Source organism: Sylvia atricapilla, chromosome 1, assembly GCF_009819655.1.
Source record: "Sylvia atricapilla isolate bSylAtr1 chromosome 1, bSylAtr1.pri, whole genome shotgun sequence".
Taxonomy (NCBI): Eukaryota; Metazoa; Chordata; class Aves; order Passeriformes; family Sylviidae; genus Sylvia; species Sylvia atricapilla.
In genome coordinates, this window is record NC_089140.1 from 50,006,318 (window position 1) to 50,027,030 (window position 20,713).

Below are 20,713 nucleotides of genomic sequence, written 5' to 3' on the forward strand. Positions count from 1 at the left end.
ATTTCACAATCAGAGTTGGACCAGCTGCTCTCTCTCCACTGCTCTTGGTGGACTCATGTGCTGGTCAGCGGTGATCTTGGGACTGGAGAACCTTCCAGCCTGGAAAAAAACTTGTATAGGGCCATTCAGAAATGCTGGCATGGCTTCAAAACTAAACAAAAAGTGTAGGCCCAGATCTTTGTCTATTCTTTTTATTTTTAAACTTAGAAGTTACAGATAATCAAAAACAAAAACAAAAACACACCCCACAAAATAACAAAAAAACCCCAAAACCCACAAACAAAAAAAACCCCAAGCCCTGACAGTTGCAGTATTTACTGTTCTTTTAGATGACATTTAACCCTGTGCTTTCTAGATCTAGTAAGAATAGTTCTCTATTCCTTTTCTTTCTTCAGCTGAGTATCAGTGCTTATGTAGGTGTGTGACTTAAATAACCAATAATGAAGAAAATTATTCCTTAGCAACACTTAATACTTGGACGGTTCATCTACATTCCTCAGCAGAGGCAGCTACAGGATGGAGGCTGGTGAACTGCTCAAGAATTCTTCATTACAGCGGGGGCTCTCATAAATTACTGAGCTGAGAGTGCCCTTCTGAGCCCAAAATCACCCGCAGGGGCAAGTGTTGGAAATGTTGTATCTAAGTAGTTGCTATTATTTCATGCTTCAGGCCTGAACAGCTGAGAAACCTGGAACCCCAGATTCTCTTTCCTGTGGGAAGACAAACACCAAAACCCAAAACCAAACCAAAATAAAACATCAAAGGTCATTGGTGTTTGGTTCCTTTCCACAGGAGGGCCGAGCACCAAAGTGTCCCCAGACAGGCTTTGAATCTGGCTTGCTGCTAGCCTTTTGTGTCAGCTCTGCCAGCCTGGACTCTGCATTTTGTCTTTGCATGGAATAGGGATGATTTACTTGGCAGATGGCTGTAAGCACCATTTTTAAACCTTCTTGGGTAAAAAAGATGCAGTTGGGAGCTTACACACCACAGGAGGAACCCCCAGAAGGAGGAAGAGTCTGACAGTCTGGTTTGTGTGTGCATGCAGATGTTGCTCACTTTGCCATTATTCCTGCTGAATGCCTGTTGTCCCATCCCCACAGTCACTCCTGCTCTTACTCACTGACAGTTTCTGGAGTTTTGCTGCCAGCTGATTCCCAGAGATTTGCCAGTATGTTGCCAAAAACGTCAGGATGAATGAAACTCTCTAACACTGTTTTTGTAGCATTAGGGAGTAGGCATTAGTTTATTCCAGGTCGGGGTGCTCCACCTAGATGCACACAACTTTCAAAACTTTTCACATATTTATACATTTTTAGCAAAGAAGTTAATGTTCATTGTTTCTAAATTATGTAATTTTTTCACCAATTATTATTTCATCTTCTATTGGTTATTGATTTCTCTCTTCTCAGGCTAATTACTTCACATCTTTTTGGGTTTTTAACATCTTTTTCCCAGATAGGGAGTCTCCAGCATATGTTGAATCATCTTTGTTAGTCTCTTCCTTATCTTCTAGTTAATTCAACATGTCCTTGGATGGCTATAAATTCTGGATTCCAGGTGTCCAGCCTTTAACTCCCCATTGAAGTTTATCAGGGTTAGCTCATCATAACTTAAAGTTTTCAGGGATCTAATAATCACACTCTTACAATAACAATAAGTCTGTAAAAAAAACTTAGCTACATGTTAGCTAAAATGGAAAATTACACTGCTAAAGACTAATACACTACTTATGGTTATTAAAACAATTAATAAAAAAGTTAATTAAAACCATTAATTAGGAAAGTTATTTCATTTCCAACAAGTGCAGGCAGGAGACCACAGATGGCATGGTGGGATCTGGGATGACTCTGTCTTGCTGGATTAAAACCTAATGCTTGTCTTTGGAGGGCTGAAACCTGAGTGCCATGTGCTGCTAGTCAGATTCCTCTGAGCGAGGGGAGCCACAGAAGCAGGGGCTGCAGCACCACAGGGAATACTGGGAGCAGTGCAGGGGGGTAAAATAAACTAGGCAACACCCTGGCATCCACCCCCGGGGAACCCCATGGCAAAAGGATTTGAAATAGCAAAATGAAGGAAATGTTTACATTTGAATTGGAAAGCAAAGGAGTTTCCATGCAACAGCAAGTTAAACCTGGGTCAGTCCCCAGGCTTGAAAGGTTTGCAGTTTCAAGCTTACGTTTTGGAGTTCTTAGGAATAAATGATAAAATCCCACAGGTAGGAGGAAGAAGGACCCGCCTTCCCACTCCCCACCCACAGAGTGAGGGGCCAGGTTCTTTCCAAAGGGAAGAAAGTGAGTGGCTGCATTTTTTCCAAATCAATGCTGCATTTGGAACATGATGGAAACAAACAAATTCGGGGTTAACTAACAAAAAGCACATTATGAAACTTAATAAAACAAATAAAAAACCGTAGTAAACCATATAATAAAACATAATATAAAACATTATTAAAAACACATTATAAAATATCACCAACCCCAACCCTCTTCCATTCATTATTCAAATTACAATTACATAAACTAAGTAGAAAAAAGAAAACAAACATTGAAAACACAGGGCAGGTGACATCTGGAATGTAGCACATGACTATAAGTTTGACAAAAGCAGATAGCAATGCTCGTTAATTTCTCTATTCCATCTCTAAGTCCTGTTAGCCCCAAAATTCTTCTTTAAGTCTTGGCAAAAGACTCTTCCTTGTCCTGCAAGTGATAGCTTCTCACAGAAGTGTGTTCCTTCCTCTCATTGTGGCAGTCATCCTGGAAGTGAGAAAACAACCCAGGCATTTTAATTCTTTTGTTTCTAATTCAATTGGTCAGTTCTACTTTTCTGAATTTCTGTCTGGTTTGGGTGTAGCATTTTTTAATTTCATGATTTAATAAAGGCAAAAAGACCAAACATAGCAACCCCTAAACTCTTACGTTTACTAATCAATAACCCTTGCTAATAAACTAAGTAGAAAAGCAATCTCATGAGTTTCCCTATCAAACTCCTTCTACCCCCAGTAAACCCCCAAATTAAGCTTTAATCTTGGGGAGATACCCTTCCTCCTCCCACAGGCGATGGCTTCTCATGTGCATGTTCCTTCCTCTTGTTGTGTCAAATACCTTGGAAGTTAGAAAACAACCCCCTTCATTCTTAATTCCCTTAGTTCCATAAATGCTGTTAAATCCAGAAGTGTTATTTTGACCTTTATGAAATGTTGCCACCGTGGGTTTGCCAAAGTTTCCTTCTGAAGGTTGAAGTTTCAGTAAGACATTTGGGTTGTGAGGGGTGATCCTCCAACTGCCTTCAGCATCATTCGGGTGGCTTTGGAAGTTTAAATCTGTTTCAAGTCAAAAGCAGCAAGTTTCTAGCAGAAAGAGGAACAACTTTCATATCTCTCAAACATCCTGCAGAGAAACGAGGGGCATCTTTTGACCTCTCTATCTCCCTCTTTTTCTTCCTTGGTGGATGGCAGCTCCTCTTTAGGCTACAACAACCTGGAAATCAAAGTCTTTAATTATTTTCCTTTCTGTTCAGAAAGGGAGAGAACTAAAGGAAACAAAATAAGCTTGAAAACTCTCAACAGCCCAGGCAGTTACAACATCCAGCACAAACACAGATCAGGCCATGCCAACTTTCCAAACACGGAACAGTTGAGAAAGAATTTGGATTTGTGTTTGGCCACGAGGATGGGCTGTGAACACCGAGCTTGGAAGAAAAACCCTCTAATTTATACAGCACTAAATGGACAGATAAATAGGTAAGTGTATAGATATACACTTGTATATAGTGTATAACTACTCACCTCCTCCCGCAGCTCTGGCACTAAGTGGAGGAGTTCCTGGGCTCAGCTCCCACAGCCGTGCTCACTGCTGCCATCTGGGACTTCCCTGAGAGCAGGGCACAGGCTGCAGCTGACACCCGAGTAGCTGGATCCCGCTGGAGCTCTCTCTGGACAGTTGTGTCAGTCGCGGTGGGTAGAGAGCTTAAAGAGGCTGTGGCTTTCTCACCATCGGGTACTGCTGCTCCCTGGTCAAGCTGACAGAGCATCAATGCCCTTCCTGCATGCAGTTCTGTGTGATGTGCCACAGCCTGTTTTTCTGCCCTGGATGCTGGCACTCTCCAGGAGCTTCTTATGGAGCTGGGGGCATGGACACTTGGCCACCATTGCTCCTGAAACACCCAAGTCCTGTCAGCCACTGTAATGCCAGCTGCAGGCTCCTGGCAACTGTCTCAGCTTCCCCTGGGGATCCCCTGTTCAGGAAACCAGAGCTGCTCACCTCAGCAGCCATCTGAAAAATCAGGCCTGTTGTGCTTTCCAGGAAATTCAGGACAGTTAATTAAAATTTAGCTGCAAGTCCCCCAGGACAGCAGCCTTCTCAGCAGTGACACCACCACTCTCCTCCCTTTGGTGCTTCTCTATGCCTGTACAGAGCCAAGGTGGCCAATCCCACCAGGCTGTGCAGTTCATGGCATGGCCACGATTCCCCTTGGGAGCAGCCCACTGCCAGTTTGGCTCTGATATGGGATGAATGGTCTGGTGCCAGGAAGAGGCAAGCATCCAGAGCTGGTCTGCTGCTGCTGCTAGCTGTTACAAACTCCTTCCAGGCTGCAAATACTGAGGCTGCTCTGTGCTCTGCCAGAGCTCTGCTGGGGCTAAGCGCTCGCTAGTGTGGCTGGCCGCCCTCTCACCTTACCACCTTTGCATCAGATGGGCCCTTTCAGAGCACACTGACTGATCTTGCTGCTTTTTCATTAGAGTAAGACTCTCATCCAGGCAAAGAGATTGATATTTGTTGTACAAATCCAATGGTTGAGAGCTGAAACTCTCCAGAGGTACAGTTGAAAGCCTGCATCTCCACATGATATTTTTTCTGTCCCACTCTTTATTCATGTCTAGTTGGAAATGCAAATGTGCTTTCTTCCTTATCTAGGAGGACCATGACCAGGCAAAAAACATCCAGTGGGCTGTATTCTAAAAGCAATGCAGTCTGGAGTTTAGGAATGAAAGAGACCCTTCTCCAATCCAAAACTGTATCAAAAACCCCCGTAAATGGGACTCTGCATCTTTAAGAGAAAAGTGATAATTAAAAAGGGAATGTACAGCTTAATCACAGGGTGAGAAGGAAGGCTATCATCCAACTGAATTGATGTTTTAAATAGTTTTTATTCTGAGAGCCACCCATCGCTGGCACTGGAAAAAGCAGTTCTGTCACTGTCTCATGTCCTGTCCTCCCTTGCCTGTCTTGCTGCAATGATCAGAGGGGTGAGGCTGCAGAGAGGCTTGGCTGAGAGTAGAAATGGATGCTGCCCAAAGGAAAAGAAAAAAAATTAACCACGGCTTTCCAAACTAATTTCCTCATGGTCTCAAGCCCTATTCCTTGAGATACCAGAAAGATGCAGAAATAGGTCTGAAGGAACTATCTGCTCCTCCAGCTTCATGTACCTCACTATCACATCTCCAGTACCTGGAATATTTGGCCCATAATTCTATTAATCCATTTATCAAAGTGTCTCTAGCTTGGTGCAATATTTGCCCTGCCAAGACTCTGGGAATGCTGCTTGCAGTCCAGGAATTTTCTGCTTTCAGGAAACACAAAATATTGACTTAGGGGATCCTCTTTCTTGTAGGCATGGGCTATTTCAGTTGTCAAAAAAAGATGAGGAGCATAAGCTGTTCTTCAAGAAACTCGAGGACAGCTAAGATCTGTTTATTCCGGTAGGATCTGGACCCATGTGTTCATCTGAAGACCACTGAGGTTTTCAGCACCAAGAGCAAGGAGACAAGGGGTGGAGCACTGATGGACTCAGCTCTGGCTTGCAGGGAGAGCAGTGTCAACCTTTGCATCCCCTGCACCTCCTATGCTGGCTGGCACCTTCACAGCAGGGACAGCCAAGTGGCATATTCTGCAGTTCCCAATCTGTCACAAAACCTGACAGCAACCCTGCAGCAGTTCTCATCTACTCAATCAACTGTGTTAGGCAGCAAAAAGAGCTGTGACAAGTCTACTCAGCTCTCCTTGTTTTGGTGTCAGAAAACCTGAGAGTGGGGTAGGAGGGACAAGCTGAGGCCCTTCTGATGCATAAAGGGAGCCCCCCAACAACCCCTTCCTGCCCACAGCCAAGTCTTGGACCCCTTCGCTGGGATGGCTTTATTGGGTTCTTCACCACCAGAACCATTTCAGGCCTCCATACCTGGGATTATCCTACTGCAGTTCTTTTGCCACCAGAGAAAACTGAACATGCTACCAAAACACAGAACAAGGCCACAGAAATGATCAAAGGATGGAACACTTATCCTATGAGGAAAAGCTGCAACACTTGGGGCTGCAACAGCCTGGAGAATGCCCTGGGTAGGCTTTACTGGCTTCAAGGGGGTTCTGAGAAAGATGGGGATACATTTTTATCAGAGCCTATGAAAAAGGAGAAATGTTCTCCAATCAAAAGAGGGTCCATTCAGATAAGGCCTGAGGAAAGAAACTGTTTATGAGGAGAGTGGGTTAACACTGGAATGGGTTATCCAGGGAGGTCCCAGGTGCCCCATCCCTGGAACCATTCAAGGCCAGGTCAGACACAGCTCTGAGCAGCCTAATCTACTTCCAGATATCCGCCCTCATGGTGGGGAAGTTGGACTACATAACCTGCAAAGGTCTCTTCCAACCCAAACTTGTATATGCTTCTGCTCAGTTTTCTCTTGAAAACCACCCAGACTGGGCATTAATAGGAGAGGAAGTTCATCTGATGCCTTTAAGTTTAGCTGACAAGAAAAACCGATCAATTGGACAGCTGTTTCACTTGCAGCTGCCTCACACTGTACCTGCAGAAGCTGCTCAGCAGACCATCGAGTGTCCTCATCACACTGCAAGCAGCAGTTCAGAAAGTCCTGGAGCACAGCAGACAGCTGCTCTGCATTCTCTAGCTTCGGTATCCCTCTGTTAGCTATGAGATCCAGGGCCTAGAGAAAAAGGAAGAACAAGATTCACCTGTTTCTTTCATATCCTAACTGCTCATATACACCCCATTTTTTAAGCTCCAGCCTCCAGTTCCAGTTTCTGCCCCGGCGGAGGGTTAGACATGATTTTTCTGCACCAGTAAAAAGACCTCACAAAATAGCAGCCATAGCTATTCCAACATGCAAATGATCTTGCCTTGACAGCTGATTTAATGGGCTGGCCAAGTTAGTAGGAACTACATCTGCAAAAGCACATTTTGCTGCTCTGAGGATTGACTTTACAGCCTTTGCGGGCTCTTTTAAAGAGTGAATTTGGTCTAATCACAAAATTTCCAAGCATTGTTACATACAATTAATCTCTGCAGTGCTCACTGGTCTCTAAAGCACAGGTCCCATAAAAAAAAAAAAAAAAAAAAGATTGTCAATTTTTTTGTTCTCTTCCCAATAAAAATGGTAACCAGATGTCAAAAAGGAAATCCATCAACTTATTCCTTGCTAAAGGAACAGAAATATTTGGATCCTCAGTTCAACACAGACACATGTAGTTACATCCACAAATAATTTATTATGAAAATGGCTGGTCAGGCAGACAAGAGCCACCTGCAACTCTGTCTTTCATCAGACTCTAAATTCTGAATCAGCTTCACTTCCACGGTCAAAGAAAAACTTTTAATGGTCTAATCAGAAAAAGGAAAGTAACTCTCTAGGTAATATCCCTATGGTAACTCTCTGCTAATATTCATACTCAAGGGAATGCATTAGTGAAGGTAATCCTTGTGCTAAAATATATTTTTAGAAAAGGATTTGGTAATGAATAATTAAGGCATTCTTAGAACCAGAGGCACTTCCTGAAAGGCTCAGGTAAGTAATTGGCACTGGTGCAAGACTGAAAAGGGTTCTGTGCCTGCAGACACAGTTGAAATGATTTTCATACAAATTCCCCAGTTCGAGAAACTTGCCACAGAACATTACTTGTCATTCTAAGATACAGCTCAAAAAGAGTTAAAAAAGTTCAAAGAGTTCAAAAGAAAAATTCGAAGCATCACTGAAGGCCAAAATGGGACATTTTTTAACTGGAACGTGTCACTCCTCTTCTGAGGTCATTCCATTGATGCAGCCAAACTTAGACCAGATGCTGATGTGCTCCAAGGACAGCTTTTGGTAGATGGGCCTTGGTTGAACTAGTCCAAGCTGATGTGAATGGGATTTTGTCTCATGGGAGACAGATTAGAGAGACAGTGGCATCTGCTAGTATTTGCACCTTACCTTGAGAGGATTTTCCTTGGAGTAAGGTGGTTCTCCTTGCAGCATTTCTATCACTACAATGCCAAGGGACCAAATATCTACTTTGGTCCCATATGCATCCTTATTCATATATTCAGGTGCCATCCAGTGAGCTGTCCCAACCACTGAACTCTGCTTGCTCTGCTCAGAAGTCATCTGAGCACAGAGGCCAAAATCGGCTGAGGAGGAAACCCAGTATTGTTAAAGTCAGATTGAATTAAGAAACCAAGATAAAGAATTCCCCACTCTGAGTCTGAGAATGTGTTGTTAAATCTAGGGGGAAAAGTGGCTATGCTCTGTTTCCTCAGGGCTGCAGCTGAAGAAATTTGGAATCAGTCACTCACAGAAGCCTCCATGTTTCATTCAGTGGCTTTTATTCACTTGCTGTAACTCCCACCCTCTGGAAGGATCACACACAAACCAAAGCCACTCTGGACACCTAGTTTCTCTCAAGACCTCTCTGGACAGGGCAGCTGCACTCCTAGCTTGCAGCAGTGGTCCGTGCTCTCCCACAGGCACTGCTCTTGGGGAACTGGTGGTCTTAAGCAGCCTCACACCCCACATCCCAGGAATGCTGTGCCTGACCAAGAATACCTACCCAGTTTGACAGATCCATCCATTCCAAGAAGAATATTTTCACTTTTTACATCTCTGTGAATCACGAGGTTGGAGTGAAGGGAATTTAGTGCTTGGAGGCACTGATAGATAAAAAGTAAACAGGAGAGTAACAATTAATGACCTGATTTCATCACCAAGAAAGGAAATGGCTCTGAAGGACCTCAGTTCTAGCTGAAAGGTGAGTAGTGGCAGAACATGGAGTTGTCAAGAGGAAGAGTCTGCTGCTTCATCAGTAGTAGAACAGTATCTTTCTAGGTGAAGACATATTACCCCTTGAAAGAGAAATGACAAGACTGTACCCTGCAAACACAGACAGAATGACTGCTGCTGCAGGGCATGGGCTCTCTCTATCCAGGTGACAAACAATTGTTTGCTGTCAGCTATAAATTCTGCTACCAGCATGTTGCTTTTACAGGCCAGGAATGCGATACAGACAGGCAATACAGACAGGCTCCAGGCAAATGTTCAGAGAGGCAAAGTAAATACATTTTTTAAAACAGAGAGTACCACAACAACAATTGTACTGGTGGGCCCTCCACCTAAGACACACTTGCTTCTCCATACCACCAAATCAACACAGAAACAAAGCTCTAAACATGAAATCACTCCTGTCCTTACCACCTGCCTAGAGGTACCAGCCTGCCCAAACAATCAGAAGTACCAATGGCATCCCTTACCTCTCGGCAGATGGCTGCTATCTCTCCTTCAGCCATACGGACTTCTTTAATGACACTGCTTAAAGATCCTCCATCCATGTATTCCATAATTATCCAGAGTTTATCCCCAACCAGGTAGCTGAAAGAAGGAAGCAAGGGCATGGAGAGGAATGTGCTTAGCTAAATTACCTTATGAAAAACACTAGTTTATTCCTATTTCCAGGGCACTTGTAAATGAACATGGAATAAAAGGAAGAGGCACTCCTCCTAAGTTACACACTACTTGGAATCTGTGCAGTCTAATGAGAAAGGCCCATTCGTGAAAACCGAGATATCTTAGATGACAAGAAAGTGAAAAATGCAAGGAAATAATTTCTGTGATAGTTACCAGCACTCATCATAAAATACAGAAAATACAGTTGACTTAAAAAAAGAAAAGCCCAAACCAACAAAACCACATGGAGGTAGTGAACTTAGGGACTGGTGTTTTAGTCAGATAGGGCTGGCCCAGGTTTTTCAAAGCAGACTTCCAACAATGCATGCCAGAAAAGATCAATGCAAACAAAATTCACTCTCCTCCCATATATTGTATTCAAATAGATAAATAAAAGTAAAAAGATCAATTCTCCAGCAGTATCTGAAGAGGTTTTTTTAACCTTTGTCTTGCAGAACATAAATGAACATTCACACAATTATACCAGACTACTTACCTGTCTAAATAGTTAACAATATTGGGGTGCTTATTGTCCCTTACAACTAGGAGTTCATTGACAATTAGTTCCTTTTGGGGTTGTTTTTGGAGACTCACTTGCTTTATGGCCACCTAAAATGACATTGAAAACCATTAACCTGAGAAATCTCTTGCACTAGATCAGAATGAACACGGAGTGAACGCTCCTGGAATGAGATCAGAATGAACATGGAGTGAGCATTTCTGGAGTAACAGAGTTCAGCTATGCCAAACTTCCTTGTGATTACACATCAGAGCTTAGTCATTGACATGCCAACAGCCCATGCCTCTGCCAGCTCAGGTGCTAGTTAGGACGCATGGCCATAGACATTTTGCCTCATCAACTTGGTAAAAATGGTCTCTTAGTCTATCAGTCCTAGAGCTCTAACAACACCCTGTGTCTAAATTCTTTTCCAATGGCCTTAGTTTATCACCACTATAAGCATTCACACGTGGTTTGCAAGCACAAAGCAGTTTTGTTCCGGTGAAAATAATACAAAATATTTAGGAATCCTTTAGAAATTCTATGGAGTTTGAAAATTTTTTTTAAATGCAACTGTTGCTCTTCTTGATGGCAAAACAAAGCAAACACAAACAGGCATTATGGATAAAATGCCATCCTAAAAGGATCATTAAGGTTATCCCCCAAAAAACAGAATCCTACCACTTCCTAACTTGTCGAATTTTATTTTGCAACTCTAAAGAACATTCTTGAACAGTTTAGATTTGCAGCTGTTTCCTGGCCTTAAAAACAAATAATCCACTCCATGGCATGTTATGGATATGCCCTGAGTCCCTTGTAGACTTCTGTCTAAGCACAATTACAAAGCATGGTACTCCAAGGGGATTAGAAGCTACCAGGAAGAATCAGATGTATTTACTGTTAGACAGATAAGAGCTTTCAGAAATCTTAAGCTGTAGCTCCAAAGAGCTGTCCAAAAATGGATTGGGCTGGATGATGCTAGTCTGTGATTTGTAGGAACAGCCTTTACAGGAAAGATGTCCTGGAAACCCAAAGCTCCAGCCACAACTCACATTAGAGGGAAAGGCACACAAGAGCTGCAAAATCTGGGATTACTGGCACTTACCTCTTCTCCTGTGGCAGTATCAGTTGCTGTATAGACTGTTCCAAAACCCCTGGAAACAAAACAGCAGCAAAGAAAGAAGAAGCTGTTGAGTTCCCACAAGTGAAAGCCAGCCCAGACAGGAAGTCTCTGCTGCCTGAAGTGTTTATAAAACACCTGGCATCACCTACTCTTCAGCCAAGAACACAGCAGCCCACCAGCTCTCTGCCATGCAGGCTGTCCAAAAGAAAATTTAGGTGCAACAAGAAGGTCTAGTACAAAGCTCAGATGCACATACTGGATTTATTTTAGCTCCAAGCCTATGAGGGGCCTGGGGTGAGGCACGGAGAAGGTCTAAAAAAACTGGGAAGTAGTATCTTCCATTCTTTTTCCATTTTACATTGCTGGATCCTCAAGAATTCTTATTGGTCTGCTCTCAGATCTCTTATTTGAATCTATTTTGAGTCCTAATATTCTGAGGAAAAAAACCCTGATTTCTCCTAAGAAAATAGGTAAAGGCGTGCCAGGAACTAGAGGGACAGGAGACCTCCCAGGTCCTGCTCCTTGCTGAAGGCAAGACACCATATGAAGTTCTTTGATGACACCTTCTGATCAGAGTTATAAATTCTGATCAGTACTGAGAGACAGAAGGATCTAAACCCCGTGTCTGAACATGTTTGGAGCTTGCCTGACCTCACACTTGAGCTTACATCAGCAAAATAACTGGCCTGTGGTTCTGGAGAAGGAACTGTGGTTTGACTCACCCTTTGGCAATCTTTTCCAGTCCAGCATATTTTGTCACAGGGTTTCCCACACTCACAATGCCCCCTGAAAGGAATTAAATGAAAAATCACTTCAAAATGGAGATCCAGCAGATCAGAAATGCAGCCCCACTCTCTGGGGTTGTGAGCTGTAGTCATTGGGTAACAACAACAACAAGACAGGCAGCTCCACAGCATAGATGGCCTGCACAATGATTGATTTTCTACAGTCCTTTGAAAAGTTACCTTGACAGGACACCGGAAAAAAGGAGAAACATCCAGAGGAGACAGATAGAGGGAAAGAACAGGTACCAAGACAAGTGTTTGTTGTCTATGAACATTAACACGGCTCTATCAGACAAGAACTGCAGAACACCTACTTAGTTTCCCTAGACTCTCCTCCTCTATCCAGTTTTCCTCCTGGCAGGTGCTGCTACACAAACTGCTGGTGCTGGAGCTCTCAGGTGTGGGAATGCCTGTTTCAGAGGATACTGGTGAAGTGTCAGCTACTATTCCAGAGGATGCATAGATCTGTGACAAGAAATCAGATTGTGTCAGAAAGGTGGCTGGCAGAGGTACTTCTCACTAGTATTTCAGGCTTTAGGAAGTGTCCATTAGGAACCGTGTTCCAGCCCTTCAGAGGCCAGCCTTCTCTTGACATGGCAGGACTATATAGGACTCTCCTCATTTGGTCACATAAAAGCTACAGGCATAGTCTAAGCTGTTCATTTAGCTACTTGGTCCATGGAGAGGGGCAGGAACCTCCACAGGACAGTTTCTGTGAACGGCGCCTTAGGACTGCTGGCTCCACTGATGACCAGAGCCTGCACAGATACAAAGTAGCTCACTTTTACAAAGTAGCATTTAAAGACATAACGCTACCTCTTATCCAATGCTAAGATAAAAGTCATGGTCCCTAGCAGAATGCCAGGAAAATGATGACTAAATTTTAAAGTTCAGAGCTGATTTTCCAGGTGTCAGTGGCTGGGAGGAAGCACTTTGTCACAGCGGAACTCCAGCCCTCAGAATTTTTAGCCATGAATGACCCGTGCTGCCTGATCAGAAACAGACAGCTCTAAATTATAACAAACACAATGCTGATCAAAGCTGGCCCTTACTGATTCTGAACACTCAGGTTCTGGTCCAAAAACAGGTGGAGCTTGGTTGTCTTCCTCTTTATCATCATCTTCTTTGGAAACAGAGGGAGCCCAAGCACCTTCTGATTCTGGTGTTTTGCTCTGTGGACAGACAACAGTGGGAGTGATAAGGCATTACAAATTATTAACAATCTTATTAAGATGCATCAGTCTATGCATCTTTCTCCTAAGGAGAAATCATAAACTTGGATAGAAATGGGATTCTGAGTTGCTAAAACTAAATTAGAGCAGGCTAATCAGACAGCAGTGCATATTGTTGTGAACTAAATATTCCACCATGCCTAATAAAAAACACCATGCAACTTTCTGTCTGCAAAACCAGACTTCCATCTACTTAAAAGTTCCTCAAGAGAAAATTATAAATCAGCCAGGGACTCTTTTTTTGCTGATGCAAAGACACAGAAATGGACTTTCTTTCAGGCAAAGCAGGCAAAATTCATGGCTTGCTCCATGATTCTGAAATGCTTGGAATGTCAGAGGTTTCTTTGCCACTCACCAAAGCAGGGGCTTTTCTGTATCCATGTGCAGCTTCACCTGTAATAGGCAAGGGAAAATAAGACAGATGTTGTTATAAAGACTGCCTATGTGGGGAATCCCATAGAATGAGCCAACCCAAATAAAGAGCGTTTTTCTTCCAGGATGTCCCTCCAGCAACAACAATTCTTTTATATGGCAAGCAAGAAAACAGCGCAATATACTAGGTTATTCTTTTTCTCCAGCCATTGTAAAGTCAGACCATCAAATCTTTTAATTTCAGAATTTACTAAATAAGTTCCTTTCCCTCAGTTCTGGGGGTAACTGCAGAGTCTTTAGACTGACTTCTCAGAAGCTCTGCCAGTCTGCATTTTGGAATTTGCCTTTGTTGAACCAGCAGCTGAGGAAATTACAGACCCCACTGCCACAGGCCAACCCATGCAAGGAAAAGAACCTCTGCAGCTTTAATTACAAAAGCTGCCCACACCTCAGGAGAGAGCTCCTAACATCCCCTTCTTGGCTGAAGCTGGTGACATGAGCTTTACCCAAGTCTTAGTATCTTAATGGCATTTTCATTTCGAAATCAACTCAGTTACTTAGAAATAGCATGAACAGCACATTGATACAAAAGTATCAGCTGAGATGCACCTAGGAAAAAACCTCTACTTACTTGCTAGGTGAGTCACCAGCCAGACTTTGTCTGGGCAAGAATAGAAAGAATAGGCCAGTGGAAAAAAATTACAAACTGCAGCAAAGATTTGCTTGAACATTTTAGTGATGGTGTGCAGCAGTTTCAAAGACTGTGCACTGAAAAGAGAAAATATGGGACTCCTAAGTCCAAGGACAGCCTGTCAGCTGAGAACCCTTGGATCAGAACCCTCTTGCAACAAGCACGGCAAAGAGGTGCTCTGGACAGTCAGGCTCTCCATGCACCATAGCAACATTCTGTTGGCAACGGAATGGTGCGACACCTTTCTGCTGACATCACAGTAGCAGCCGTTCTTGGTTGGTTGGCAAATTCATGCATGGCAACTGACTTTTCCGGAAAGGTAATGAAAATAAAACCATTTCTGACAGGATCCAAGACTAAACACACCAAGCAATTATGTCCTTGTTTTGGTTTGGGAAGACAGGTATCTGCCAGGGAAAGCTGGAGCTTCCCTTGGAATGGAGAATGTAAACCACCACCACTACTTTTTTTCTAATTATTATTTTTTCAGTTAAAAGCTTTTAGGCAAAAGATTATGGAAATAGAAATAGCAGTTCTTTACTGGTATGTATAAAAACAAACAAACAAACAACAACAAACAAACAACTACAGCACTGATAACAAAAACAGTACCAAGAACTTCGAGGACTTTGCTCCACAAAAACCCAGGGCAGTTTGGTCTCGGTGCCTTTGTAGGATCCTCAGAGCACCAAGCTGGGAACAGTGGAAAAAGAGTCTCGGGTTGGTAGCTGTGGAGTGGCAGGGTGTCCCGGCAGGGCAGAGGGATGCAGGGTCACACTGTAGCAGAGGAGCAGCGCTGATGGAACCACGACGGCAGGGCAGGGCTGGCCCAGCTCTCGCAGGGCGGCAGAGAAGCTCAGAATTCCAGGGCGAGCAGATGATGGCAGATTTCCCAAGACTGGACTGCAGTGAAATCCTCCAGCAGGAGCACCAACCCAGCCGTGCCTTCTTCTCGAATGCTGATAACCAGCCGGACAGGCTGCCTGAAGCTCTGTTCTTTTTCTGCCTTAAAACCCCCACCCCACTCCAAGCTTCAACCATTCTTTGTTTTGTTAAATAGTCTTAAGTACGACATTTAGTCTCCTTGGTAACTTACGGGGAAAAAATTCTTTAGACTAAAAAGGAACAAAACCTAACCCCAAACAGCCCTCTACACCAATCTGAACACTGAGAAGAAACAAGGACGTGAAGGAACAAACTTAACCACAACCTTTGGCCACTAATGCTTCCAACTAAGAATAGGAATGCTTCTTCTATCTTTGTTAGTTCTGAAAATAATCAGTAAAGAAAAGTCACTATTTCAGTGATATTTAGGGGCCAGAAGGAGAAACAAAATTTATTTCAGGAGTATTCCACAAGGTGGAATGGTGCCAGTTTACTTTCTGCCCACTTTGATGTTGAACTTTGCTCTGACTGCCTATGGAGCCTGACATCCCTTTTTTGCAGTAAGATGAACCGCCTCACAAATAGCCCCCACATTTCTGATTGCTAACTCATTCTTCGGAATCTTAATATTTGAGAACATCCAGGACTGCCAGGATCTGCTCCAGTTTTGTTCTGTTGGAGTTCTGTAGCAGCCTAGCCCACTGCCCCTGGAATGCCCTGCAAATGTCAAGCCCAAAGAAAGCAGGTTTAGAACAGTTAAAAGCTGCAGCCTCACAGATCATAACCAAAATCCCCTGCTACCTTGTAAGATGACTTGCAGACATTTTGGCCATCTGCTTCATATCCAGACTGGCTGGAGAGCCACAGGAGTTTCCATGACAAGCAATGGCCCTGCAGGAAGCAAGAACAGCAAGTAAAGGGAAATGGAATCCCTTTGGTGATTCCTACTTAACAGGCATTGGAGTTCAAAGAGTGAGGATTCTTTCAAACCTGCCTGTGGTATGCAGGGATAAAAGCTGTGGAGTCACTTCCCCTTTATCCTGAAAATTCAGTGGAGTAAAAGAGCAGGGTCCAGAACCCCAGTGCTGTTGAATCCCTTTGAGTGGATGTTCCACAGTGGACATTTGTGATTAATTGTACCATTGTGAATTATTGTGCTCTTTGGAATAACTGTACTATTTTGAAGGTGGCTGTGATTTTTGAGTCATGTGTCCTACTCTACTGCTGTGAAGTGTGAGTGGAAAATGTCTGAACAGGGAGTGAGCTCAGTTTTGTAAAAACAAGAATCGGGAATCACTAAGGATTCCTGCTCTGAGCTCCCCTTGAATTGTTTTTCCTGAAGAATCATTTGCAAAGGACTTTGAGGACCTCAGATAGCCTTAGATCTCTCATCCCCTATTTTATGTAATGGTAAATGCTCTCCAATCACTTACTATCTTTTTAATATTGTGGTGCCCAAAGCTGCCCCCGGGACTTGGAGGTGAGGCTGCCCCAGTTCAGAGCAGAGTAGGACAATCTGCTGGCCATGCTGTGCCCTCACATTCAACTTGCCATCAACCAGCAACCCCCAGGTCCCTTTCCACAGCACTTCTCTCCAGTCTCTCATTCCTCAATTTGTCCATACATCAGGGTTGTCCCATACCAGATGCAGAATCTGGCACTCGTATTTGTTAAACTTCATACATTTTGTTTTTAAATGTTTTCTTTTTAAACTTCATTGCTTTGTTTTGATTTATTTTGTTGGGGTTTTGTTTGTTGTTTTTCACAGGAAAGAGGACCTGGTCTTCCAGGTTTCTTAGCATTTCAAGCATGTTATTAGGTGAACTATTAACAACTACTAGCTACATTTACAACCCTTTGGTCTTGACTGTATTTCAGTTCTGTCCTTTACATTCTGCTTTCCCAAACAATCCCTACAGATTCACTTAGGACTGCCAGACAGCACCAATAAAGATTATTGGACAGTTCCTGCGACTGCAGTTTGATGCCATGTAGAACAAACCCTCCACGTCGTGTGTGTAAACCACCTGGGGATCCTTTGAGTTGAAAAGCAGGGTGTAAATGGTAAATATTTATTTTTATTATTATTACTGCAAACGCACTGGACATTTATCCAGTGTAACATTGTAACTGTCAACACCTAGACCAGCTGTTATTTTAATATTGTCCCTTTACTTTTCAATGTATAGAAGACTTTGCATATTTTCAGGAAGCTTGTTTTTATTAAAGACTGCATCAAGTTGCACCAAATACTCACCCAGTCTGCCAATCTCCAACATTCGTGCTAGAGGAAGTTGTAAAAAACCCAGGCACCTGTAACAAACAGATACGCTCTTGTTTCAGTTCCTAACACAATTAAATTTTACAGGAGCAGCAATGAATTTTGACTTCAGGCATCTGTACGGTTTTGTAAAACTTGTCCATGAACAAACCCAGGATGTTGAATTTTTATCTTTTCAGAACTGTCTCAGATGTTCTAAATCTGCTGACAATCTGACTTGGAATATTAAAACCAAAAATATATCCCTACCATATCAGACCAAAGAACTATGTGTTCTATATCAAGCTCTGTATAATATCTCAATCACTGCCCAAAACCACATACTAGTAGAATGCTAAAGAGGCTAAAAATCATCAAGAAGAAGGTGGGCTGTGGTGATATTAGAGGTCCAGTTAGTCAGGATATTAAATAGGCAGGTGTTTGCATATGCTGTGATACCAGATTTTGGTTTGAGAGCTGCCACTAAGATGCCAAACCCTGCTGCAGCCCACTAGACAGAGATGTAAGTGGAGACTCAGCTTGATGCTAGACCTAATTATCAATAAAGCAATGGCCTCAATGATCAAAAGAAATCGAACCCTCAAAGGGCAGAACTGGAGCTCACAGCCACTTCTTTAAAGGATTAGCTGAATGTGACCTGAGGCTTGGCTGGGTCTTTGTCTTAAGTTTAGTCAGAAAAATTTCCTGTCAATGATGCAAACTAAAATGAGCAAGATAAGCAAATGAAAAAGCCCCAACAAAACCCACGGAAACAAGCTTTGGAGTCAGAAACTGTCATGTAAACATTCCTGGGTAACGACAACCAAAAAAGAAACAAACTCCTCAGAGAAATGCAGAGGGTCAGAAGACCCACTCCAACAGATGGCGGGCAGTATCTCATACCTGCACTGGGATGGGGGCCACATTAATGCTCAGCCCAGCAGCAGGCTACTCCCAGCCACCCACTCTGTGCCTTAGCCAGCAGGAAGGATCATCTTAAACATGGCCATAAATTGTGTATAGTCCTGCCTTCTAGTGACTCCATGTGGTTAAGGATACACATTAAAAGGGACCTGAAGACCCAAGGCTTTTAAACACAGTGTTCCTGCTCTCACGCCTTTTCCACCTTCCAAAACACAGACAGCTCATTCCCATTTATCTTACAAAACCCAGCTAACAGGCTCATTAGGTTCCTTGCTGATTCCAAGTAACGTTTCTGCTGCAATGACTCCAGTTAGTATCATGCAACAGATTTGAAACAGGGCACAAACAGCTTGACTTTTATTGTAAAAAAGCACTATTCTCAAACGAGAAAAGGATTTATTTATTTTTTTAATTGGGGGGTGGCAAGGGGCATAAGTGGGGGTGTGTGTGGGAGGGTGAGTGGGCAAGGAATGTGACCATTTCATTGCTGAAGGAAATAAAAAATGTTGTAATATGCGAGACCCCCAACAGTGCCATTACTTGGACTTGCTTCCAGGACACAGGTTGCAGCCTTGGATACACTTCAGTCCAAACACATCACATTGTCAAAGCCAGACTTCTGCCCTAGCTCCTTTGTCCAGGCTTCTCTGCATTGAACCTATATGCTACAAGCACTGCCAAGAGGCAGTCCGACGACCAAAGCTTTACAGACACAGACCTATCGCGGCCTCCATCTCAGCACTAGCCAGCGTACAGAATTCCTCATCATTCGCCTGCACACAAGAGACAACTCTCCGTTTGCCGGCTGCTCCCCGTCCACCGCCTTCCCTGGAAGCTTCAGCACCGCGGACAGCGACAGCGGAGGCGGGGGTCCCGGCGGGGTCCTGGTGCCCGGCCGGGCCAGGGCCGAGCTGATGGAGCCTGTCAGCAAACTGCAGCCCGATACCCCACTTCTCCTTTCTGTCTGGAAAGAACCCCCTCCTTTCCCAAGCAGCCTGGTTCCTCAGTGCTCACTGCTTCTTTTGTGACCTTACAACGAGATCCAGAAGCATTGCAAAATTGACTTAAAAAGCTGTGAACGGGAATTTACCTCTGCAATTGTTCAATTTTTTGTTGTATCCATGTCTCTACCTGTATTTTCTCCTTGATTTTTCGTGAAGTGAAGTGAGTTTCAGCACGAAGTAGCAAGTTAGGTTAAAAATGCCTCACTCTCCAGTGGCATTGCTTGATCAGGAAGGACCTTCCATAAACATGAGAAGAAAGGACTGGAAATAAAAAGTACTAGCCTTTCTCCTAGAACAAGCTTCTCTCCTCATTTTCACCTGTTTCAATGTGTAGAAAGTTTTACTTAAATATTCATTTGCAAAAAGAGTATACTTTATATTGAAGGAGTAAAAGTATTAGTGATGTGCAGTATTGTAGGACTGAAATAAGGACACAAAATTTTAAGAAATGCAAGGAAAATCAGTGGCTCAACATGAAGCCAAATTAGACACAGGCACTGTATTTGCACCTTTATCTGTATGGTCCAGTGTGTGTTTTTTTATTGCCTCATGGCATCACCAGCAGGCTTGAAATATGGGATTTCCATACAGTCCCTTCAGGTATCTACAGGCCCTTCCTATGCAGGCCCTGCTCAAACAGCCAAAGAATAACATAAAATTTGTTCCCAAGCTGGACCATCTCAGACTTCAAGCAGGTACATGACAGATACTCAGTTTTGATGAATCACCAATTAAAAGCTGCCTTACAATCACGAGGCAAATGTAATAGCAGGTAATACAATGCCAATACTATGATAGGTATTTGCCTCAATTCCTGGCTCATCCACCAAAACAATGGGTTCCTCCCATAGATGCCAGGTGAGGTGAGGCTGGGGCTCCCTAACAGGAAGCAGATAGGATTTTGGAGAAAGAACTGTTTTAAATAATAGTCAGAGAGTGGGAAGACCAAAAGAAAGGAGATGTACTGCAGGGAACTTTCTTTTCAAAGTGTAAATGCCTAACACTTCCAAGCCTATATGTGACTGATTTTAGACACTCTCACTCACAATCCACCTGAGAATACTGACCACAAATTGGTAGCAGCTGCCACTCACAGAACGAGGTGAGAGCAATATGCTTTCTTATGGAAATAAGCATAAAAATGGCTTTGCCACCTGTATTCACATACTACAAAAGTATGGCTGAAGTCTGTTCAATTACAGAGGATCACTCCTACTGCACTGCTCTGGTAA

The 20,713-nt window shown here is 43.3% G+C and overlaps 1 protein-coding gene and 1 long non-coding RNA gene across 2 annotated transcripts; both read right to left on the bottom strand.

Moving 5' to 3' along the window:
• Positions 1 to 7,902: 7,902 nt before the first annotated feature.
• On the bottom strand, positions 7,903 to 12,708 carry LOC136367166 (serine/threonine-protein kinase PAK 3-like). The gene is made up of 9 exons (XM_066329025.1): positions 12,634 to 12,708; positions 12,428 to 12,578; positions 12,051 to 12,114; positions 11,311 to 11,359; positions 10,203 to 10,315; positions 9,514 to 9,631; positions 8,817 to 8,916; positions 8,201 to 8,397; positions 7,903 to 7,914 (listed from the first exon to the last, which is right to left on the bottom strand). Exons 1-9 carry the CDS (start codon positions 12,706 to 12,708, stop codon positions 7,903 to 7,905), a joined length of 879 nt encoding a protein of 292 aa, XP_066185122.1.
• A 463-nt stretch (positions 12,709 to 13,171) lies between these two features.
• LOC136363110 (uncharacterized) lies at positions 13,172 to 14,468 on the bottom strand. Its single transcript, XR_010743901.1, has 3 exons — positions 14,349 to 14,468; positions 13,701 to 13,738; positions 13,172 to 13,285 (listed from the first exon to the last, which is right to left on the bottom strand). It is a non-coding gene; the product is annotated as an uncharacterized lncRNA (long non-coding RNA).
• Between the last annotated feature and the right edge of the window lie 6,245 nt (positions 14,469 to 20,713).